We start from the raw sequence: 24,689 nt of genomic DNA, 5'->3' as shown, positions 1-24,689 counted from the left end.
GCTATTGAATACAATATAAATGTAATCCACAAACTCAATTAAATTCTTCATAAATATAACTTATCAAACACTTTTTAAATACTTTATAATTATTGCATTATTTGATATTTTCAGGTCCCCTGCTTAATGTGAATTCATTCATTAATGTAGTATTAACTTTCTCTATGTAAAAATCATCTCGACGTCATGTATTATAATTATGTATCTCATTAGCAAATTTTAGGTTTTCACTCAAAAATTCAGGTAACATTTCATTCTTGGCCTTGAATATCAAATCTAATGTTCTATATATAATTCTCTGATTGACATTCATCAATTTCAAACAATTTAACATATTCCTTATGGGAGTTCTTTCATTACATTTTAAAATAATTCTCATACCTCTATTTTGTACTTTTTGCAACTTATCTATGCTACCTTTATTTAAATAAAACATTACTGACGAGCATGAGGAAATGCCAATGATCTCAACAACATCAGTGAGGTATTCATATCAATTGATATGATTATGATCTATCTCAAAAGAAGTTTTGAGTCATAATTTCTGGCTCTTTGTTTTGTACATCGGCTCACGGCAGTATATCTTCGATTATAAAAGATTCTAAAAGAACATTTACCTGGTATCAGGAGTCATGGAGCGACTATCAATGTAGCTAAGTTATGTGTTTTCTTCATTTTTGAAAAAAAAAACTTGCTTTCAAAAACCTTTCGCTGAAGTCCAAGGTTTTTCGTTTATGATCCTTGTGTCGCATAATTATCTCTTAATCAACCAGAAGTCCGGTTGAACCTCGTGCTTCTTTTCCCAAAAGAGTCATGAATAATAATGATTCGAACAGAGAACATTTGTATTCCACGCCAAATGGATGGGTATCTTCGATCTCCGAATATTCCTCATGGAAGTGAATGTATAATCACAGTTGCAAGATGCTGCACCTTCCCCAATTGTGACGTAGAAGAAGCGAATCTCGCAAAAATTCAAATTACCGGTTACGAAATCCAACACCCATAAGTCATTGAGGAAAAGGTCATCCAAATGGAATTTGATGTTTTGCAAATAATATACCTAAGACCTGCTTTGTATGTCGGAACATCGTTTCCAGATAGTGATCGGAATCAACATGTTTACGTATTTTGTGAGCACCAACAAAAACATGATCATTATCCTATGCTTCTATTAAGAGCAAAGGCATAGTCAAAAATAAATTTGGGAAGGTGGAAAATTTGTTTGATATTTTATTCATTACCATACCCGGAATCAAAGGAGTTCTGTTTGTAACAACTGTGTAAATGTTGTGGTCGTTCAATGAATATACAGGGTGTTTCCTAAACATGCGGCAAAAATTCAGGGGGTTGTTCCTTGGACTATTTTAAGCATGTTTTGTCCTTGGATGATTTTTGAAAAACCTCTTTGTTTCGAAGATACAGGGCGAACAACATTTTTCATATTTTTAAAATTAATAATAGTTTAAATAAAAATGCGTACCGCACTGTGTTTACTAAGTAGGTACAATTTATTTTTAAATTTGTTTAACAACATTCCAATTACTAAAAACGGCCAGTTTTTTGACTAAAAATTGCTAATACATCACAAAACGAATTCAAATGAAAACCGTGTTTAATCTGTATTCCTTTACCATCTGCACTTTTCAATTTTTAGTCAAAAAACTGGCCGTTTTTAGTATTTGGAATGTTGTTAAAGAAATTTAAAAATAAATTGTACCTACTTAGTAAACACAGTGCGGTACGCATTTTTATTTAAACTATTATTAATTTTAAAAATATGAAAAATGTTGTTCGCCCTGTATCTTCGAAACAAAGAGGTTTTTCAAAAATCATCCAAGGACAAAACATGCTTAAAATAGTCCAAGGAACAACCCCCTGAATTTTTGCCGCATGTTTAGGAAACACCCTGTATACTAATCCATTGGTAATGTTTTGAACATACGAAAATTTATTCCTTAGGTTCCAGAGTAGATTTACTCTCAGTTATTGGACGTTTGGAAGTGCGCAGCAAAATTTCAGTTCGAATATATGAATTCACTATTGTGTTGATTGTATGGCAAACATGGTAATTCTAAAGCAACATATGTGCCAGAAGCAGGCAAATGACTTTCAAGATCAACTGCTCAACCGAGACTTGACAAAGAGCTTTCAGATGAGTGTTTCAGGCAGCTAGCTCTACGATACCGATTCGCTATTAACCTATTAACCAGTGATTTGTACAAGAAGATAGATTACTATGCGAGTCACTATTGTAGAAGACTTGTCAATGTATGACGTAAAATGGTGAGCAGACAGATAATTGACGAAGGGATGTACACAGGACTGATATGTAATGATTGAACAAACTATAGTCTATCATTATATTATATAACTATAAATCCTATGATTATATAACTCTGTTACTATAACTTTTGAAGAACCAATAGAATACTTAAATTTCTCATAGTTACGGTGTATTGATACGTGAATATACCCTTGACGACGTGGTTTAATCGTTTTGGTGTTTCGCCTCCTGCCACATTGGGATCATTTCTGGACATTCGTGGACGTTCGCTAAAAAATGAAAGTCAAGCCCAGTGAAATGTCATTGAATTATAAAAATGCAGTGCTTTGGTTATAGTTACCCATAGAAATTACTCGTCATATAATCGTAAGGAATACCCACTCGTGCATTGACAATATAATTCGATTATAAAAACCTCTTCACTCGACGTAGTTCGCGAAACACCACTCGAGCTGAAACGCTCTCGTGATGTTTCACGAACTACGTCTCGTGAGTATAATCGAATATTGTCTATGCCCTCTTATATTATAACTGTTTATTTCTCTTCAATCGAGCCAGTATGACAGGTGCGCGTTTCAATGACATGTAACATACAAAGTTCAGTATAGTTAATAACAGAAGTAAGAATTATTTGAAAAGTTGTATCTACCTCATTGAGACATCGACCATTATATTTTGTCAATGGATCTGTACATTAAATGAATTCTGAAGATCGAGTTTTTCGATTCACAGAAAGATTTTTATAGAAATGAACACATAAAGCAATAGAAAAACCATGTAGTTGTAACAACAATAAAAATTCAGTTATTGGTTGAAAAACTGCAGTTAACACATCTACATATATAACCTGTTAATCCATTCTTAAAAAAGCATAGATATAGAATTGCTTCAACAGTTTTGATTTATACAAGAACTGGAGAATTATCAATTTACCAGCCGAAAAAGTATAAAATCTGTAACCATTTCTATAGGTTTCCAGTAGGACACATGAAGTACCTCATTCCAAAGACTCAATTTCAGTATCAATTCATATAAAAAAAGGTATTTTACAAGCAGGGATCATTATTTGAAACAGAAAGTTTATTCACTATCTGGGTTAGTATCTTCAACATTATATAAATAAATTACATCATGAATATTGCGACCTGAAGGATTGAATTCTTCGAAGCTTCCTATATCTCATTTTCTATCTTTGGAATCTATAATAACAACCTTTGGTTCTATATCGAATTGATACACAGGTGTGTTCTCCAAGAATATGGCAATGAGTACGTTGAGAACCAGTTTGGAAGGAGTTCGACTTTTGACAACCTTACAAGGTCGTCTGTCGGAATTCATTTTTCGGACGTAACGTTGATCAAATTAGCATACCCGGATAGAGTAAAAAGGATTGAAGATTTGTCAATGAATAATTCAACTTTGAAGTTACACCATTTGCGCTTTTATTTCATTCACTGTTGACTAAATTAATGATAAATTCAATCGACATATTGAATACCTACTTAAAAATATTATTTTTCTCAGATTTTCATATTGATACTATGAAATTTATATTTGGAAAGGAGAAACATCTACGCATATTCAGAGATTTCCAGGACGTAGATAGTAACCTGACACTCAGTTCTTTAGAAGAAGCAAGCGGTGTATACTACTTTCATTATGTTAACATCAACCGCAACTTTAAGTTATAAAGGGTGTTTTTTTTAGAGCTATAGAACTTTAAATTTCAATAAAACAACGATGGATTATTCGATTGACATGAATTTTATTTATCCGCAAGATAATCTTGTGACATTACATTTTAAATATGATTTCTGGCATATGACCGCCACGGCTGGCTCGGATGTAGTCCAATCTGGACGTCCAATTTTCGATGACTTTTTCCAGCATTTGTGGCCGTATATCGGCAATAACACGGCGAATGTTGTCTTCCAAATGGTCAGGGGTTTGTGGCTTATCCGCATAGACTAATGACTTTACATAGCCCCACAGAAAGTAGTCTAGCGGTGTTAAATCAGAAGATCTTGGAGGCCAAGTCACAGGTCCAAAATGTGGAATTAGGCGGTCACCAAACGTGTCTTTCAATAAATCGATTGTGGCACGAGCTGTGTGACATGTTGCGCCGTTTTGTTGGAACCACAGCTCCTGGACATAATTGTTGTTCAATTCAGGAATGAAAAAGTTAGTAATCATGGCTCTATACCGATCACCATTGAGTGTAACGTTCTGGCCATCATCGTTTTTGAAGAAGTACGAACCAATGATTCCACCAGCCCATAAAGCGCACCAAACAGTCAGTTTTTCTGGATGTAACGGTGTTTCGACAGTGCGCTTCATCGCTAAACAAAATTCGCTTATGAAAATCGCGATACGTATTCCGCACAGAACCATTATTTTCGAAATGAAGTTGCACTATTTTCAAGCGTTGTTCAGGCGTGAGTCTATTCATGATGAATTGCTTAACCAAACTGAGAATAGATAACTTGACAGCTGTTAAATCGGTCGCCGTCTTGAACATTAATGCCAACTCAAAAATATATACCTCGAAAAAAAAAGCACCCTTTATTATGTCCCCCTCAGATCTGTTCTCATCACTGCAAGAACTACAGCATGCCTTCCAGTTCTAGAGTTTTGATGAATTCCAGTATCTGGGATGGCTTCAAGGTGGTTACAACCTCCCTTCTACAAATTTCTTTTCCAAAGCATTTCTCCATAAACTTGTAATAGCGGGGCATTCTGCTATCAGGAGTTCCTAGGGATTCACGGCTTGGCTTGATATTCAAGCTACTCAGATCAAGCTCAAGCTCAAGTAGTTTGAGCTCGACTTGAAATCAACTCAAATTCAAGTCAAGTATTTATTTATTAGTAGTATATTATTTATTAAGTACTTGACTTAACATTGAAAAACTACTACTTGACTTGAACTTGAGTTGATTTGAAGCCAATCTCAAGCAACTTGAGCTTGAGCTTGAGCTTGAGCCAAGTTGCTTGAATATCAAGCCAAACCGTGAATCCCTAGGAGTTTCTCTTTCTTCTCCACAAAACCAGGCAGCAGGACTCTGTGAGAAAGCCAATGAGAAGATGTAGCATGTTCTTACTGATATACAAATACTTCTTGAAGTTTATTTACATCCTTGAACTGAAGGAATACTAATGCCTATACAAAAGCAACATCTGTCAGAAGAAAAGACTGATAATAATCGCCATTGGTCTAGTTCACCTTCCGGTGAACATGCTGCACATTTTGAAGAATACAACTTGCCTCTAAACACATTTTGCCTCCAAATACGATAACGTGGATGCTGAAGGCCGTCTGCTATAGTCTAAGAACAGTTCTCTTAGTACCTTTCTATGTTTTCATACTACCTTTGTGGGATTATTCAATGGCCTGGTTTGGATTAGCTTTCAAAATTGCGGTGGTTTCGACTTTGGTTTTTCGAAAGGTTGTCTAGTAGTAAATAGTATAATCAGAAAAATGGATTAGATGAGATCTATGCATCCATAGTTTATTTGAAGATAGCTATTATGAGGCCAATCAGATAGAATGAGCCAGAGGTTAATAATACAGTATTTCCTTTGGTTGTTCGCAGTACGACATTGTTCGGCAAAAATTAAAGGTTGCCTATTGATTGGAACGTAACTCTAGGTGCTTGTTAGATCTCAGTCATCCTTATTATTTTTAATTAGATATAATTCTTCGAAACCTCCCGTAATTCTGTATGTAAATGAAACGATAATTTAATTTTATTGTCTGTTTTTAATGAGAGTTTTATCACGAACAAAGTTTCTGTCAGTGATACTCATCGTGCAATTTTGGATTATTATGATGAACAATAAACCGTAGGAAGAGAAAAAATCTAATGGGATTTCCACTGCTGAAATTTATAGAAGTGAAGATTGAAAAAAACATGACAAGTCAAGATATTGAAACTGTGCTGACGATTTTGAACTTGAGGTCAATGATTCCAAAATTCACATCGAATAATAGTTATTTTCTTGGGAGTACTTTCGATAGAAAATTATGACGCTCAGCATAATTTTCTAGTTCAATTATCTACTCCAAACATGAACATGATCCGAATATCACATCCAATATAAAAATATCACTTCTCGCACTTCTGATTCCACGTCACCATAGCTTGATATTTTTATACCCAGGTAGGTAAATTTCATTTCCTGGTGTAATATTTCGTCGTCTACCATCAGTTTGCATCTGAGAGGTATTTTCGATGTAGTCATACCTTTAGTTTTGTCAGCGGATATTGTCGTACCTAGTGTTTTACAGACTTTATTGAACAAAAACAAAATTCTCTGGAGATCATCTTCATTTTCTGCTATAAGTATAGCGTCAACTGCATAACACGAAATGTTTATTTCTTTGTTTCCCATTTTGTAGCTTTCGAACTTGTCTGATTATTTCATTCATTATTATGTTAAACAGCAAAGGACTCGGAGAATCTCATTGCCATATGCCTCTTTGAACTGTTATTGGTGCAGTGAGAGCGTTGTTAACCTTTGCTTGGACTTGGTTGTTTGTATAGATGTTCTCTATTGTTTTAATGATGTTACTAGTTATTTTCTAGTTATATAAAAGGTTTTTTATATCTTGTAGACGGATCTTATCAAAAGCTTTCTCGAGGTCGATAAGGCAAAAGAATGCTGGCTTGTTGTATTCAATTGATTTTTGCGTTATTTGTCTGATTACGAATGCAGCATCAGTGCAGGATCTACCAGTTCCGAATCCTTGTTGTTCATCTGCAAGATCAGTGTGTTCGATTATGGTGTTTGTCATAATTTTTGTTGTTAATTCAAGGGTGGTATATAAAAAATTTATTCCCATATAATTTGCAGGCTCTTTTTTGTCACCTTTTTGGAACAACAGAAGAAGATTAGTTATTCGCCATTCATCAGGAATTATGTTGTGGTCAAGTATTTTGTTAGTGAGTTGCCTGTCGTCTTGGCCAGGAGTTTTTCTATTTCCCAGTTTCTTCAGTGTTTTCTCCAAATCTGCCTCATCTATTCCAATGTCCATGTCTATGCATATGTTGATGCCCGTAGAAGTTACTCTCTAGTTGTTTGGAAAATTTTACCAGTGATTTATCTTTACTCTTCTGACCAGCTTATTAGTTTCTTCCCGAATCCTTTATTATTATTATTATTTGAACTGGGGTCGTTTCGCTTCGGTAAGCCTTCCGGGAACTGCGACCATGTAGATCTTTTGTTCACTACCCTACTCATTCATAGAAACCCAGGGAGGTCGTCAACGACGTTAATAAAATTGACAACCTCCTTAGGGGCCTTGGCCGTTACCTCTCTGGTATCCAGGACCGGCTTACCCATGTGAATGGTTCTTAGGCCAGCCAGCTCCGGACACTTGCATAACAAGTATTCGGCTGTTTCTGCTTCCGATCCACAGAGCCTGCAAATCTCGTCTGCTGACTTTTCCATACGGTACAAATGATGTTTGTACCGACAGTGCCCCGTCAGCAGTCCCACCATCACCCAAAGCTCTGCTCGCGACAGCTTCAGGAGCTTTTTGGCGTAGGTAGGTGAAATCTTCACGAATTTCTTTGCCTGAGCAAGTCTAGGAGTGTCAGTCCAGTGGGTTGTCCTACTGTTCAACTCCCATAGCTGGACCTCAGCTTTTTATTGGTCTTTTCCTATCCCACAGAAAGGCTCAGGTCCAGCAGGTCTTAACCTTGATGCACTTTTTGCAAGTTCATCCGCTCTTTCATTTTCTTCAACCCCACAGTGCCCTGGTACCCATAGTACCTTTTGTATAGATGTTATAGGACTCCAAAGATCGATTCGAAAGTTAATTCTATTTCCAAATGAACTAAATGATCCACATACTCAGATATTGAGCTTCAACACAAAAAGTTATGAATTTTTTTCTGAGCTAAAGCCACAAAATATCTTTCTGAGAACGGATAGATTTGTTTAAAATTTTTTTTCGGTTATTTGCTGTATAGGACAGAATGGGATGTTCAAGTTCATGGCAAGAAGATGCACAAATAATATAAAAAAAAATGAATTTCACTGACGATATTGGTTTCATCTAAAATAGATGAAAGAGAGGAAAATCCTAAGCAGATCTCATTCATTCGAAAATTGTGCAGCTAAAACATGAATAGATCATCCGCTTCAATATTCATTCACTGATTTCTACCGGAACAGATCACTCGACTGCGTATGTTACGGAACTACCTGTCTATTGATTGTTATCTCAGCGTGATTTATCGTTTTGATTCTTCAAGAGAGAGTGAAAACATACCAACTGTTACAAAAGTATTTCTATTATGAGAGATGATTACATTATTTCAGTTTCATTAGAAAACCACAAATTAACGACATGATTATGAATCGACAGCTGTGAAGCATAAACCAGTATAATTCACTCAAATTTTCACAAATCAAACTCAAATTAAAATCGAATATTTATTTATCTATTCCCCTGATACAAAACTAAAATAGATATTATATTTCTTAATGGCTGAATGTGTTTGAACGAGTATAGCACATTATCAATGAGATATTTTCATTATCACCAAGAATTTAAATGAAAGTATTTTCATGAATTTATGTCATGACAGTTATCGGATATTTACATGAATATTCGAAATACCGTTAACACTATTGAACCAAATTTATTATTTCAAATATTTAAACTACTTTTAGCACACCTACTGTTTACAGTGATTATTACATTTTCACTAATTCATTGATTAAACATACATAGTTCCATTTTTATGAATGATGATGATTCATGAAGAGCATCGAAACTGTGTCATGAAGCTTACTGTTCAACATTGAATATTGTTTCATACACCTAAAACTATTTTTTTTTTTTTTTTTTGGGTAATTGTTATCAACTAAATCTCCACATGATGAATTATATTTCATGAGTTATATATTTATGATTCCTCAGATTTGCTTTTGCTAGGAAGAACAGAAGTCTCAGAAGATTTTTGCTTACCATTTAATCTATATTTCAAATGATTTAGAGACAACCTTCCTTCATCTTGATGCCGTGTTTTAAATCGATCTTGTTGTTTTTTTTATTTATTGAGAGGAAAAATATTATCCTAGGTAAATATTAAGGAATTATTTAATGGACTCGATCTTTTCCTGATAGAGTGAATAATATCAATTAGTTTCTATTGAGGAACCTTACTGGTGAGTTTGGATCCAAAGCTACTTAGACAATAAAAATTTGCTAAGCATTTTCTTTCAAGAAAACCGGGTGAATATTAAGTTCAATCAGTCAAAAATCTCGAGTAGGAAACATCTTACGGAAAAATGTTTCGAATAAAAGGTTTATGATTTTGACGGGGAAATCCACATATGCCAAATCCTCTTTCTTTTACTTCACCCTTGATAGGGGGACAGGTACCAATCCATTAAGGAATTTCAAATGGGATACTCTGTTTTTTATTACAGATTCGTAGTTCACGGCAAAATATACAAACGTTTTGTAATGTTAATGATCATTCAGAAAAAAATTGTTCTTGGTGCTTTTGGTTCAAAATATTTGCTATTGATGAAAAATGATGAAACTATGAAAGACAAAAAAATCGAAATGAATCTCTTTTATATGGAATCTAGTAGAAATTCCCTTTCTGCCATCTTTAGGCGTAGAATGTTTGCCATCGTTGAAAATAAAATAGTTCCTGATTTACGACTAAGATTTTATGTGATACATTAAGGTAGTTCAGATGGAAAATTCAAATTCGATAACAGAATCATCTATGTCGAATCGTGAAAAATTGTTCCATTTAGAAGTACAAATTTGATATTTCTGTACATATTTTATTGAAATTGAAAATATATCACGTGAAAAAGTTTGCCCTGTTTTTCTAATAGTTTTTTTTTCTTTCAGATGGAAAGGAAGTGTGTACAAATTAGTATGGAGGGAACTCCTAGCCTATTTACTATTATATTATACAATAATGATAACTTATAGATACTTGTTATATGAAGAGCAGCAAAGGTGAGTGAACATTGAAATACTATAAAGCCTCTCAACTTTCTTTAATAATAATAAGAGCATTAATTCGCAAGTGTTAATTATCTCAAAGAATTCAAGTGAAACATTTTAATTTAATCGATTTTGTACAGAGAATTTGAGATCATTTGGACCTTCTTATGAAGATTACCCATAACATTTTGTAGTCCCTCAAAGTTGAATATATAATCTACACTGCGCAAAAAAATTAACGCACATTCTGAAAATCTCAATTTTAATGGAAGTTCTCTACATTGACTTTATAACTTATTTTTTATGTTCTCTCGGGAAGGTTTTGAACGAAACAAGACACATTAAATGGAAGAAAAATTCAGGATTTCACCGAATCTTATGTGAAAGAAGAGAAATAAACAATTTTCAAAATACTGGAATGCTGATAAGTGATTTAATACTTGGTATTTCCACCCCTTGCGTTTATTACAGCTCGGCAACGACGGTTCATACTCAAAATGAGTGATCTTAAAATGTTCTGCTCTAATCCTTCCCAGATTTCTCTGAGTTGGATTCCTAAGTCATTAAGAGTAGCTGGATGATTTTCTGAACTTCTCAGCCTTCTATTGAGGTTGTCCCAAACCTGCTCAATCGGATTGAGATCTGGACTTCTTGATGGCCATTTCATTCGAGAGACTTCAACCACTTCAAGGTACTCCTGAACGATGCGCTCACGATGAGGTCTGGCATTATCGTCCATAAAAATGAAATTTTCACCAATGTATGGGGCAAATGGCACTACATGTTCTTCAAGAATGTTCCTTATATACCTATCAGCATTCATAGCTCCATTATCAACGACCACTAGGTCTGTGCGAGCAGTCAAAGATATTCCACCCGATACCATAATCGATCCTCCCCCGAAACCAGTAGTATTCAGGAAATTGCACTGAGCATATCTTTCATGTGGACGTCTGTATACAAGGAAACGTCGATCACAATGGTAGAGGCAGAATCTAGACTCATCTGTGGAGAGAACTCTTTCCCAATCAGTCTCTTCGCAATTCAAAGACAATTCAAAAAGAATATCGGAAAAATACGCAATATTACAGTGAAAACAGATCAAACCAAATAGAAAGTTCCCATGTAGATGTAAAAAACAATTTCAAGTATGATCAAAAGTTAATATTCATTTCGTCACCAAAATCATATGAAATACAAAAGAATATCGAAAAAATTACCTCATATTTCCAAGATTACGTTGAAATTAATTTTGTGTATGAAAAATGATCATTTCAATGTTCATGCGTAATTTTAGGATGCACCACAACCCTTCATCTAGATGAACTAATCGACAAGAAAGATATAACAATAAATCAAATCTCATATAGTAACCTATAAATAAGCGGATGAATAAACAAGCGAAAACGAGCTCCAGACATTACATGAGTCCTCTCGAAAACTGCGAAAATTTTCAGAGGGTGTCAATATGATCTTAATCGATTCTGAAGGTAATAAATCAGTAACCATTCTTAACTTCTATTCCATATTCAGTGCCTCAGAATGCTATTACATTCGTAAAATCAATCAACTTTCTTTTGAATGACGTGCATTAAAAACAATAACAAGAGAATCGAGACGTTGTTTTTCCTTATCGAAAAAACCAGTTTGGCTATAAAGATCAATGTCGGTAACCTAATAGGACATTCGAATTATGAAGAATAATTTCAATGAACCTTGAGCATTAATTACAGGTAGCTGCATCTGACAATCTCTGTACCAACTATGTACTAAGAGTAGTTATGGAATAACTAGAAATGCCGTATCTAACGGGAAATAACGAAATATGGAATTCATACAGATAAATAAGCGTTGCCATATGTTTCTATTTTAACGGATACTACTGATTATTCAACATCATAGATATCAATGGTAGGTATTTGATTCTTCATTGAAAATTAACACTTATCAGGTTTTATGCTTTTGAATATGAAGCAACTTTTTGATTGGAAATAAAATCATTCAATATTAGGCATAGCTTAAACTGATTGAGAATATTGGATGCAAATCCTCCATTTTATAGAATCTACATTTCAGTTATTTCTGATAATGGTAGTGTTTCCTTGTTTTTCTTGATTCCAAAAAAGCATTTTGAACAATAAAAGAGCTTTGACAGAATTAAGGTTAGCTCTTTCACATAATAATCAACATGATAATCAACATAATATCAATGTTACCTGATACAGGGAATTGATCATTCTTAAATAATACTCCTGTAAGGGAGAGGGAGGCACATGTGGACATTTTTCATATTATTGGAATTTTATCTGTGGAAAATTGATTCCATTCAATCATTATTTTAACCTTCAACTAAGAAGACGAGTTATGCGATTCATACAGAAATTTAAATATTATATCTTGAACAATTTTTCCATCTACAAGCGAAAATAATAACTACTGCTATTTGTCCACATGTGCCTCTTCAGGGGGCACATGCCCTTATAGTCCTATAGCAACTTATATTACGGGGTACCAAATGAACAATCTGTACTGAATTTAGCAAATCAAAAAAAAAAAAATCATGTATCGAAATGCTGAAAATAAAACGCAAGGTGGAAGGTGAATAAAATTGATTAACTACCACGTGCGCATGAATGATATATTGCAATCAAAGAAGAGGTTTTGTCTCGTTATGGCAGGCAATCAATGTCTTCAATTGGACTGAACATCTCTAAATTAGAATGTACGGTGAAAATCGTTATCTTTGTCTTATGAATAAGCAGCTTTGCCACTGGACTGAAAACAGAATTACATATCTGCAGAAAACTAAATGTGTGGAGGTCACTGAAGATACTACAGATTCAAGATTGTCTTTTTGAATTTTGTGTGTTCGTGAAGTCAAATTTTGAAATTTTGAATTTTCTCAATTTTCATTTCTTGATTTGCTTAATGGATTATGTTAATGAACTATTACGATCAATATATTACCTTGAATAACTAATTTTGGTAAACAATTGAAAGCAAATAGCTCTCATAGAAAAACACCAGGACGTTTTTTCTTCATTCAAATATCAAAGGTCTATTTCTGAAAATAATCAACCAAAAGTAAAAAGGTACCGAGATTTGATTTTGCAATATCTCAATGCTGTATCTTCATGTTCGGCAACGTGAAATATCGTCCCATTTTGACGCACTGAATTTTCATTTCAGCAAAAACTTGTCCAATTTTAACTTAGTTAATGGATGTAGGTCCACGTATATTCGATGAAGGAACTAATTTTTTATTTTATCGTTGCTGAGTTGATTTGTATCTCGTTCAAAACAGTTTTAATTATTTTATCTGTAACTCAAGGTGATTCAGTTTTTTCTTGTAACTTGTTTCCTATGCAAGTGTACATTGATGTGTCTGTCTGAAGGCTTTGAAGTGATTGATTCATCATCAATCACTGTTCCTCGATTTTGTTATTTATTTTCAAAGTATCCAGAGGTGTTGTACCTAATTAATCAAATTCTTCGGTAGAATTGAGGTATTTCAGAATGTTGATTATCTGTGTTGAATGTCATTATTACATATATTATTAAATATATATCTCCACTATATTATTATTTTCTCTCAAAGAAAATTATTTGAATATTTGAACTAATATCAATCATTTTGAAAAGAAGAAAAAACCGATGAAACCGTGGTATAATGAAGTATTCCACATTGAATACTGTTCTTGAAAGAAAGGGTTATTTACAATGTTATCATCTACAAAATGACGCTTGACGAAGGGGAAATGCGGACAAAATGACATACTGTTTAGTTTTTCAATGATATATTTTTAGTTATTGCAATAATACTCCCATTTTGGTACTATATACTAACTTTGGTTAATTGTTTTCAAGTATAATAAGCTAAAAGTTCATTTTGTCCGAATATAACGTTTTGTCTGCATTTCACCTACAATTTACTTGTAATATTTGATCACTATCTTGAATGGCAGAATGTTCAAATAGAAGGAGTCAACCTTACTTTCATCAACCCAAATGACACTTGACCATAGAATTGACAGCTGTTAAGTTGAGACTAAATAAATTAAAAAATAAAGGGAAAACCCTAAAATAAGTGAGAGAACTAACTTGAAAAACAGTACAGCTTTTTATTGTCGTATCCCTCATTATTTTTGTTACATTGATGTCTAAATAAAATAAAAAAAGAGTAATTTGCACTAAACTATATAATTGTCTGCTGTAAGAAATGTAGCCTGATGAAGCCACAGTATGGCGAAACAATTGTTGCAGACAATTGAATATTAGGTTTACAACATTGCTTCCGCCGTTTCGCAAAAGATGGCTGTAGCGGTAAGTGTTAGTGGAAATAAATAGATCATATATGTCCTACCATAAGCTTAGGCATTTGTTAAAATAACGCCATGGAAATATCAGTCGATTTGTGTCTGCATCATCAAGTTATTCTCGATTAAACATATCAGCTTACGAGCCAAATTCTCGTCATGACGCAACAAGCCATATCAAAACGCCTGAAAGTCATGGAAATGACGTAAGGGATTTTTGAATCGCATTGGGACTGGAGGTCATTATTATTATTATTATTTGAACTGGGGTCGTTTTGCTTCGGTAAGCCTTCCGGGAACTGCGACCATGCAGATCTTTTGTTCACTACCCTATTCATTCATAGAAACCCAGGGAGGTCGTCAACGACGTTAATAAAATTGTCAACCTCCCTAGGGGCCTTGGCCATTACCTCTCTGGTATCCAGGACCGGCTTGCCCATGTGAATGGTTCTTAGGCCAGCCAGCTCTGGACACTTGCATATCAAGTGTTCAGCCGTTTCTACTTCCGATCCACAGAGCCTGCAAATCTCGTCTGCTGACTTACCCATACGGTACAAATGATGTTTATACCGACAGTGCCCTGTCAGAAGTCCCACCATCACCCGAAGCTCTGCTCGCGACAGCTTCAGGAGCTTTCTGGTGTAAGTAGGTGAAATCTTCACGAATTTCTTTGCCTGAGCTAGTCTAGGAGTGTTAGTCCAGTGGATTGTCCTACTGTTCAACTCCCATAGCAGGACCGCAGCTTTATATTGGTCTTTTCCTATCCCACAGAAAGGCTCAGGTCCAGCAGGTTTTAACCTTGATGCACTTTTTGCAAGCTCATCCGCTCTCTCATTTCCTTCAACCCCACAGTGCCCTGGTACCCATAGTAGAGTCACCTTATTTCCTCTGGCCAGTTGCTTTATGGTGTTACGGCACTCCCAAGTCAGCAGAGATCCCTGACAGCACGATTCCAGGGATCTCAGCGTGGTTTGGCTGTCCGTGGTGATGTAGATATGCGCCCCTTTGAGGTTCATTTTGAGACACTCCTGGGCGCATACATAAACAGCCCTTATCTCGGTCTGTAGAATCGAGGGCTCACTTCCCAGGGCTTTAGAGATCCTCAGTCTAGGTCCCAATGCCGGTGCCCTTCTCTGTTTTTGATCCATCTGTAAACCATATGGATGACTTTTTGTCCATACGATTTATGAGACTTATTGCACTATGACGGTCATTTATAACCGTTTCAAAGGGCGTTTCAAAATCGTAGGTGGTTGGCATAATATCTGATGGTTTTATGCCAACCACTTTTGACTGGAGGTCAAAGATGAGTTAATTTCGATAATCACAAGCGCAGAAAATGATGGAGATATCCCGGCGATGCTTCCACGTCGACGGCCAAACCGAATATTCACGGTTCGAAGGTCATGCTTAGTATTTGGTGGGACCAGCTTGGCGTAGTGTATCATGAGTTGTTAAAACCGACTAGAACAATCACAGGCGATCGTTATCGAACGCAATTCATATATTTGAGTCGGTCATTGAAAGAAAAACGGCCGCAATACAACGAGAGACATGATAAAGTGATTTTTCAGCTTGACAATACTCGACCCCATATTGCGAAAGTGGTCAAGACATACTTGGAAACGTTCGCCAGACGTTGCTCCCTCGCACTATCATTTGTTTCGATCAATGGCACACAGTGGCACAGCCTGTCTGACCAGCACTTCCGGTTTTATGAAGAAGTAAAAAATTGGATCGATTCGAGGAACGCTTCAAAAGATGATCAGATTTTTCAACGCGGGATTCGTACGCTGCATGAAAGATAGGAAAAATGTAGTGGCCAGTGATGGACAATACTTTGAATCATAAATGCATAACCATAACCAGTTTTTTACAATAATGCCTCGAATTTCTGAGAAAAAGGCGGAAGCAAAGTTGAAAGTCTACCTATGTAGTTGAGTGGAAATTAATTTGTTTTTATTTTATTTATGATGAATTTACGCCATGTAAGGACAAAATCCATTAAATATTAATTCAATGCAATTTTCATAAAAAATAAAACTTTCTCAGGTGAAAACAAAGCTTTGTTGGTATGATGTATGAAACACCATTTCAGTATTAGGTATTTCCTTACAACATTTATTATACGAACTTACGTTACAATAAGCCATTTTTCGAAAATTATGCCAAGAAAAATATTGATAGCATAAAGTAAACTGTTTCATTTGAAGATTGTGAGACTTGATCCAGCTAATTTTCATGCTTTTAAATCGTATATAGGCCTTTTCTTTTTTTTTTAATTAGTGAATAAATACTGAAGTTGTTTTTTTTTTCCAGAATGTTTGAGAAGGTGATACGTTACTGTGGAGCTCAGACAGAAACTATTCCAATGTCATTCGTATTAGGTTTCTATGTAACATTGGTAGTGGGGAGATGGTGGGACCAGTATAAATTATTACCCTGGCCTGACACCCTTTGCCTTTTTTTAAATGCAGGGATCCCAGGGTCGGTAAGTACGTATTATTCATTCAATTCAGTTGCATTTAATTTTATTCATTATATTTGCCATCTTTCATATTGAAAAGTAGCACTAGAATGAAATCGAAATAATTTGCATGAATTCAAAGATAATGAAATTTTTTTGAAATATTATTCTATTTTATTCGAAAATACATTATTCCATTCGATGAATAAAGTAGCATACAATGACAAAATTGCTATGGTGAAGTGAATTGGAGTTTTAGCATGCTTGTTCATTCAGGTTATACATTCAAAAGCTGGTTTACACTCTCAAGCAATATTCGCAAAAAATTTTACACAAGCATCATGTGTGAAGTGAAGGATATTGTACCAAATTCGATGCTTACTGAAAGCATCTTGAGAACTTTAAGACTTAGAGAAATTGAGGACTTCCGATCTCTTTTTTTGAAATGAAAAGATATCAAAAAGCAGATCTAGATATCTTGATTCACTCGATTCAAATGATTTTAGAACTATCTCTTCTACCAGTTGCACAGTGCAAAGAATACGCTCTAAGATTTTGAAATTTTGTGAGTATGTAAAACTCGATGTAAAATATTCAAAATATAATTCATTCATTAGACAATATGAATGATTCTCATTATTTCATAAAAATAGATTTTAATCTAAAGGGTGTTTTTTTTTAAAACGAGCGATTGACATGAATTTTATTTATCCGCAAGAAAATCTTGTGGCATACATAACATTTCAAATATGATTTCTGGCATATGACAGCCACGGCTGGCTCGGATGTAGTCCAATCTGGACGTCCAATTTTCGATGAATTTTTCCAACATTTGTGGCCGTATATCGGCAATAACACGGCGAATGTTGTCTTCCAAATGGTCAAGGGTTTGTGGCTTATCCGCATAGACCATAATGACTTTACATAGCCCCACAGGAAGTAGTCTAGTGGTGTTAAATCACAAGATCTTGGAGGCCAATTCACAGGTTCAAAACGTGAAATTTGACGGTCACCAAACGTGCCTTTCAATAAATCAATTGTGGCACGAGCTGTGTGACATGTTGCGCCGTCTTGTTGGAACCACAGCTGCTGGACATGATGGTTGTTCAATTCAGGAATGAAAAAGTTAGTAATCATGACTCTATACCGATCACCATTGACTGTAACGTTCTGGCCATCATCGTTTTTGAAGAAGTACGGACCAATGATTACACCAGCCCATAAAGCGCACCAAACAGTCAGTTTTTCTGGATGTAACGGTGTTTTGACATACACTTGAGGATTAGCTTCACTCCAAATGCGGCAGTTTTGTTTGTTGACGTAGCCATTCAACCAGAAGTGCGCTTCATAGCTAAACAAGATAAAATGGACGTAGTGCGCGATACGTATTCCGCTCAGAACCATTATTTTCGAAATAAAATTGCACTATTTGCAAGCGTTGTTCAGGCGTGAGTCTATTCATGATGAATTGCCAAACCAAACTGTGAATAAATCACTTGACAGCTGTTAAATCGGTCGCCATCTTGAACAGTAATGTCAACTTAAAATTATATACCTCGAAAAAAAACACCCGTTATTTGCGAAACTTTCAGAGTAATAAACATAGATAGCGGGAGCATATGTCATTTTCTGTGAGAAAATTTTGTCCCCAACATGAACTATCAAATTTGACAAGAAGCGCGCATAAATGATTCCAAATACCCAAATTGCATATTTAATCGGGAATCACTCAAATAGATATATTTCATTCAATATAATCTACCTTCATAATGTAGTAATGTAGTAAAATTGTGGATTTGAAAATATATCACAATCTGACAACGTAATCTAATCATGTTGAGGAATTGCGTATACTTCCTCTATCTATTTTTATTACTCTATGGCGAATCTTTACATTCTAAATTTAGATTAATCTAAAACAGGTTCATAAATTTTCAATGAAAAGAATTCAATTTTTAAAAGCTGATGAATTCGAATCAATTCGAACTACATTATATAGAATTAATTAAAAATCATCAAAGCCATAGACCACGCAGGAAGAGCAACATTTACCTACATATATATTCAAATGATAGCAAATTGATACTTGTGTTCCGTTTTTGGGTTAGTGAAAGGTGGTACTTTCTCTCTCTATGAAATTCGCTATGTTCAAATATCCGTTATTGTACAGTCCGGAGTAATCATATCTCACTTTCATTGTATAATTAAAAATCGCAATCACGGTATTTCCGTAATATAATACGTCGCTTCGTGGTCTACATTGAATGCAGCTTTATCACGAAATAAATGTTACGATAAAAGGTGATGATAGCAGCGTTATAATCCGTGCTGAAGACGTAATGGGACAAGGAGAACGGTGAAACGATAACATCTATATTTGCAAATTATATTCAGATATGAAAATCATTCGACCTTTTTTGATAAAATTGTCTCAATGTGCCTTAAAATTTTTTTTTTTAAGCTGTATGAGAAGTTTTTATTGTTGTGGTTCGTGGGTTGACAGTCAAACCGAATTGAAAATCTCAAACACTGTTAACATTTCTGTTCAGAAGTGTATTTCATCATGAAGCGTTTAATGCCAGAACAACGCCTCCAAATTGTGGAAATTCACTTTGAAAAAATAAATCTGTTCGTGAAGTTCATAGAGCACTTAGTACATTTTACGATCAATATAATAGTGAGCAAGCAATCGTGCAGTTATAGATCGTTTTGGCACTAATTTCACTCCTTTCGATTCACAAAGAAAATGTACTTAGCGAAGGGAATATTGCTACTGTAGCGCTAAGTGTTTAAGAAGACTCCCAAATCTCGATACGTCGCCGTTCTTTTGTTGGCCTTTGTCCTTCGACTACGTGGAAAATTTTTCTTAAGGAATTTGGCTTATGTGCCTATAAAATACATATCGTGAAATAATTAAAGTTAAATGATCGTCGTTTATCGTTGTTACTGATTGAGCTAATTTGGAACGAAGTTGATTATTTTTACCGAAAAATTGTGTTTAGTAATGAAGCTTATTTCTGGTTGAATGCACTAAGCAAAATTTCCGTCTGTGGCGAGGACAATCCTCAAGCCATTCACGAATCACCATTAAAATTGTCTGGTGCAATTTACACGCTGGCTGTATCATCGGTCCTTATTTCTTTCAAAATGAGAAAGGAGCTGCGTTTACGGTGAATGGCTAGCGCTGTCGAGCCACGTTGGCTGCTTTTGTTTACATTTAGATTCAATAAGATGACGCAATACTCCGAACACAACGCTAAACTATTAATTTATTGCAAAATCAATTTGGTGACAATTTTATTTCCAGAAATTATCCTGTTAACTAGCCATCTCGTCCGTACGACTTAGCGTCTCAATATTTCTGTGTTTTATTGTTATTTAAAGTTCACAAGTTCAAAGAAACACCTGCTATATTTAATAACGGCTATTATTCATGTATTATTATTATTATTTGAACTGGGGTCGTTTTGGTTCGGTAAGCCTTCCAGGAACTGCGACCATGCCGATTTTTTGTTCTCTACCCTACTCATTCATAGAAACCCAGGGAGGTCGTCAATGACGTTAATAAAACTGACAACCTCCTTAAGGGCCTTAGTCGTTACCCCTCTGGTATCCAGGACCGGCTTACCCATGTGAATGGTTCTTAGGACAGCCAGCTCCGGACACTTGCATACCATGTGTTCGGCTGTTTCTGCTTCCGATCCACAGAGCCTGCAAATCTCGTCTGCTGACTTTCCCATACGGTACAAATGATGTTTGTACCGACAGTGCCCCCTTAGCAGTCCCACCATCACCCGAAGCTCGGCTCGCGACAGCTTCAGGAGCTTTTTGGCGTAGGTAGGTGAAATCTTCACGAATTTCTTTGCCTGAACAAGTCTAGGAGTGTAAGTCCTGTGGAATGTTCTGCTGTTCAACTCCCATAGCTGGACCGCAGTTTTATATTGGTCTTTTCCTATCCCACAGAAAGGCTCAGGTCCAGCAGGTGTTAACCTTGATGCACTTTTTGCAAGTTCATCAGCTTTTTCATTTCCTTCAACCCCACAGTGCCCTGGTACCGACAAAGTAGAGTCACCTTATTTCCTCTGGCCAGTTGCTTTATGGTGTTACGACACTCCCAAGTCAGCAGAGACCCCTGACAACAGGATTCCAGGATCTCAGCGTGGTTTGGCTGTCCGTGGTGATGTAGATATGCGCCCCCTTGAGGTTCATTTTGAGACACTCCTGGGCATATCAAGAAACAGCCATTATCTCGGTCTGTAGAATCGAGGTCTCAATTCCCAATTATTCATGTATAGATACAATCAAGCTCGGCAGATAGAAAAAAAATGAGAGAAGTTCTAAAATGAAGTCGAGAGCTTTTGCTCGCTTATTCATTTTCGTACTGATAAATTTTTTCACGAATTATCGAATGAATGTATTGAATTAACTCAATCGACCTATATACTCTAAACGTGTAAAAATATAGAAATCGAAGTCTTACGGAAAAAACTCAATAATCTGGGTACTGCCCTGGAAATATTAAAATTACATGAAAAATTCTGAAGGTTTGTATGAAGTGAAAAAATCCACAAATTTCAAACTGTTGATTTCCAAGTTCTGGATAGAAGAAATGTCGGCAATTTTTCATGAATCACCATGAATCTCCGAAACTAACAGTCTTAGGATACACAACAACCTACTTTTCTGAAAGTTCTGGATGATTTACATTCACCACAAGGCTATTTCCAACCACTCATGTTATATTCTGTATATCATATACTGTACCAATGTTCAAAAAATGAGATACAGACTTCAATCGGGGACAGAAAAGAAGACAAAGAAGAAGGTTAAGGAAGAAAACAATGAAAAATTACCAAAAATCACATAATTCCTCTTCAAAACTAAAAATGATGATTGATACCAGCAATCAAGATGTTATAAGTTAGACATAACCGACACATCTACTGAATTCGGATCCAACTGTGTCAAGGCCACAAAGGGATCCGTTGATCCTGTGCGTACAGGACCTAAAGAGACCTTAAACTGGCATTTTCAAAATGAATTAAATATAGCCATCATGTATTCCCGAATAATCTATTACGAGAACTGATCCCTTCTGGGCACAAGAAAAAAATTTGAAGATAGTGTTAACCTGTCAATAAAACCACGGCGATCATTTTCATAAACCTCAAACCCACGATGCAGTTCATCTAATAATTATGATGTAATTAGATGTAATTATTATTATTATGAGATTAACATTGTATTATATGTTAATCTCATCCACAACCTTTTTTACCTTCATTCCAATATAATCATTTCCATTGTTCAAATACGCATGAATGACAGAAACATACGAGAGGTGAGGACTGATTCATTTTTCCATGAAATATGATCACCACAAGTAATTCGAAGATCGGAAAAACCACGATCCACTTCTTGAAAGACGATAAAAAAATGTGATTCCCTAAACTCCTAAATGCTACATGCAGTAATTATTGAAACGATCAACAATTCGAAGAATGGGTGCTACATCGAATTCATTCATTTCAAGACACAAATTTCCATATTACATATTTACTTGCAGAGAGTTTGCCGTTTACACTCTGATTAATATATGGTGTCATCAGAATAATCTATGGATAAATGAACTGTAAATTGGGACATTGACTCGCCTATGCTCTGAGGCAACCTCATTGTTGTGTCACACGTAGTGAATGACATATAATACATTATTCATAGGATGCTTCACGAGATTCTGCTTTTGCAAATTTATTTTTTCCCTTTGAAGGGAAATGACAAGAGCTATATCATATGACACTGTACCGTATTTCCATAATTGCTTCCAAGTTTGATAATCATCCATGGCCAAATACTGTTCAACAAGATTCAACCGAAAAATCTTGGATAACTTGAGAAATGTTATCAGGTGTGTGAATAAGTCTTTCCCGTTTTTTTTCAAATTTTGAGCCTTTATTGTGAAAAAATGGTTACAAATGAATTATTGAAAGTATTGGCCATCGCTAGCTACAACTTTTCCCCATCTTTCTGGCAACATACGAATCCCGTTGCGAAAAAATTCGACCGGTTTGGCCTCTATCCAGTCATCCACCCATTTTTTGGCTTCCTCGTAGGAATGGAAGTGTTGGTCAGCCAGGCCATGCGTCATCGATCTGAAGAGATAGTAATCAGACGGAGCAATGTCTGGACTATACGGCGGGTGGGGTAGGACTTCCCATTTGAGCGTTTCTAAGTATGTTTTCACCGGCTGTGCAACATGTGGGCGAGCATTGTCATGTTGCAAAATAACTTTGTCGTGCCTGTCGGAGTATTGTGGCCGTTTTTCTCGCAGTGCGCGGCTCAAACGCATCAATTGTCGTCGATAGACCTCGCCTGTGATCCTTTCATTCGGTTTCAGAAGCTCATAGTAAACCACACCTAGCTGGTCCCACCATATACAGAGCATGAGCTTGGCGCCATGAATATTTGGCTTGGCCGTCGATGATGATGCATGGCCGGGTAGTCCCCATGATTTTCTTCGCTTCGGATTATCGTAACGGATCCACTTTTCATCGCCAGTCACGATACGATGCAGAAAACCCTTTCTTTTATGTCGCTGAAGCAGCTGTTCGCAAGTGAAAAAACGCCGTTCGACGTCTCTCAGCTTCAGTTCGTAGGGCACCCAATTCCCTTGCTTTTGGATCATTCCCATGGCTTTCAAACGCTTGGAAATGGTTGTTCGGTCAACTCCTAATGCTTCAGCAAGTTCTTCTTGCGTTTGACACGAATCTTCATCAAGCAAAGTCGCCAATTCTTGATCTTGAAAGATTTGCGGCCGCCCGGAACGCTCCTTGTCTTCCACGTCGAAATCGCTACTTTTGAAGCGTCGAAACCATCCACGAACACTTGAATCATCGACACAACCTTCTCCATAAGCTTCCTGAAGCAACCGATGCGCCTCGGCAGCAGATTTCTTCAAATTGAACCAATAAAGTGAAACTTCCCGCAAATGACGTCGACTAGGCTCAAATTTCGACATTTTCACGATTTCAAAAATTTATGATGCGAAAAAATTTCAACTAATGTGTTAGTGTGGAATTGTTGACAGATGAATAAGCTTTGATTATGACATATGTAACCATTAAATACTCGCACAGTATTGGTGGCGCCATCTCTTACAAAAAACGGGAAAGACTTATTCACACACCTGAAATAAGGAAACTTAACCCAGAAGTTATTTTTCTGGATATCAAGAAATATAATTCATATCATATACGACTTAATTAATAATGTAAGATTTTTAATGAACAATATACATTCACAATAACACTTGATTCAATGAGTACTTCAATGACAACATTTGATAGAGGTTATTTAAATTTTCCAATCAATTGATTTCGATGTTTTTCGTATATAGGTAAATGTTGTTGCTCCAGTTAGTTGTACACTATCTGCTCAATATCAATACTACTGTTTATCACTGAAATATTCATGCTCATTCATTTCGTTTGCATGGTATTTTCACACCGAAAAACTATGGGGTTGAAGAAAAAGAAGGAGTATGAAGTAATGATCCCATTTCCATGAGAGAATAATCCAAAAACCACAAATATAATACTTACGATATGTATCTGTTCGTCGAGAATGAATTTCATTCAATCA

General features: G+C 35.7%; 1 protein-coding gene across 1 annotated transcript in view; it reads left to right on the top strand.

Moving 5' to 3' along the window:
* LOC123673550 (bestrophin-2) overlaps positions 1-24,689 on the top strand; it is a 69,773-nt gene that overhangs the window by 10,175 nt on the left and 34,909 nt on the right. The window contains exons 2-3 of the mRNA XM_045608107.1: positions 10,167-10,277; positions 16,901-17,072. Coding sequence (XP_045464063.1) covers positions 10,167-10,277; positions 16,901-17,072 — 283 coding nt within the window. The remainder of the gene's footprint in view (positions 1-10,166; positions 10,278-16,900; positions 17,073-24,689) is intronic.

This window comes from Harmonia axyridis, chromosome 2 (assembly GCF_914767665.1).
Source record: "Harmonia axyridis chromosome 2, icHarAxyr1.1, whole genome shotgun sequence".
Lineage (NCBI taxonomy): Eukaryota > Metazoa > Arthropoda > Insecta > Coleoptera > Coccinellidae > Harmonia > Harmonia axyridis.
The sequence above is the reverse complement of the archived record's forward strand: the minus strand, read 5'-3'. Positions and strand labels throughout refer to the sequence as shown.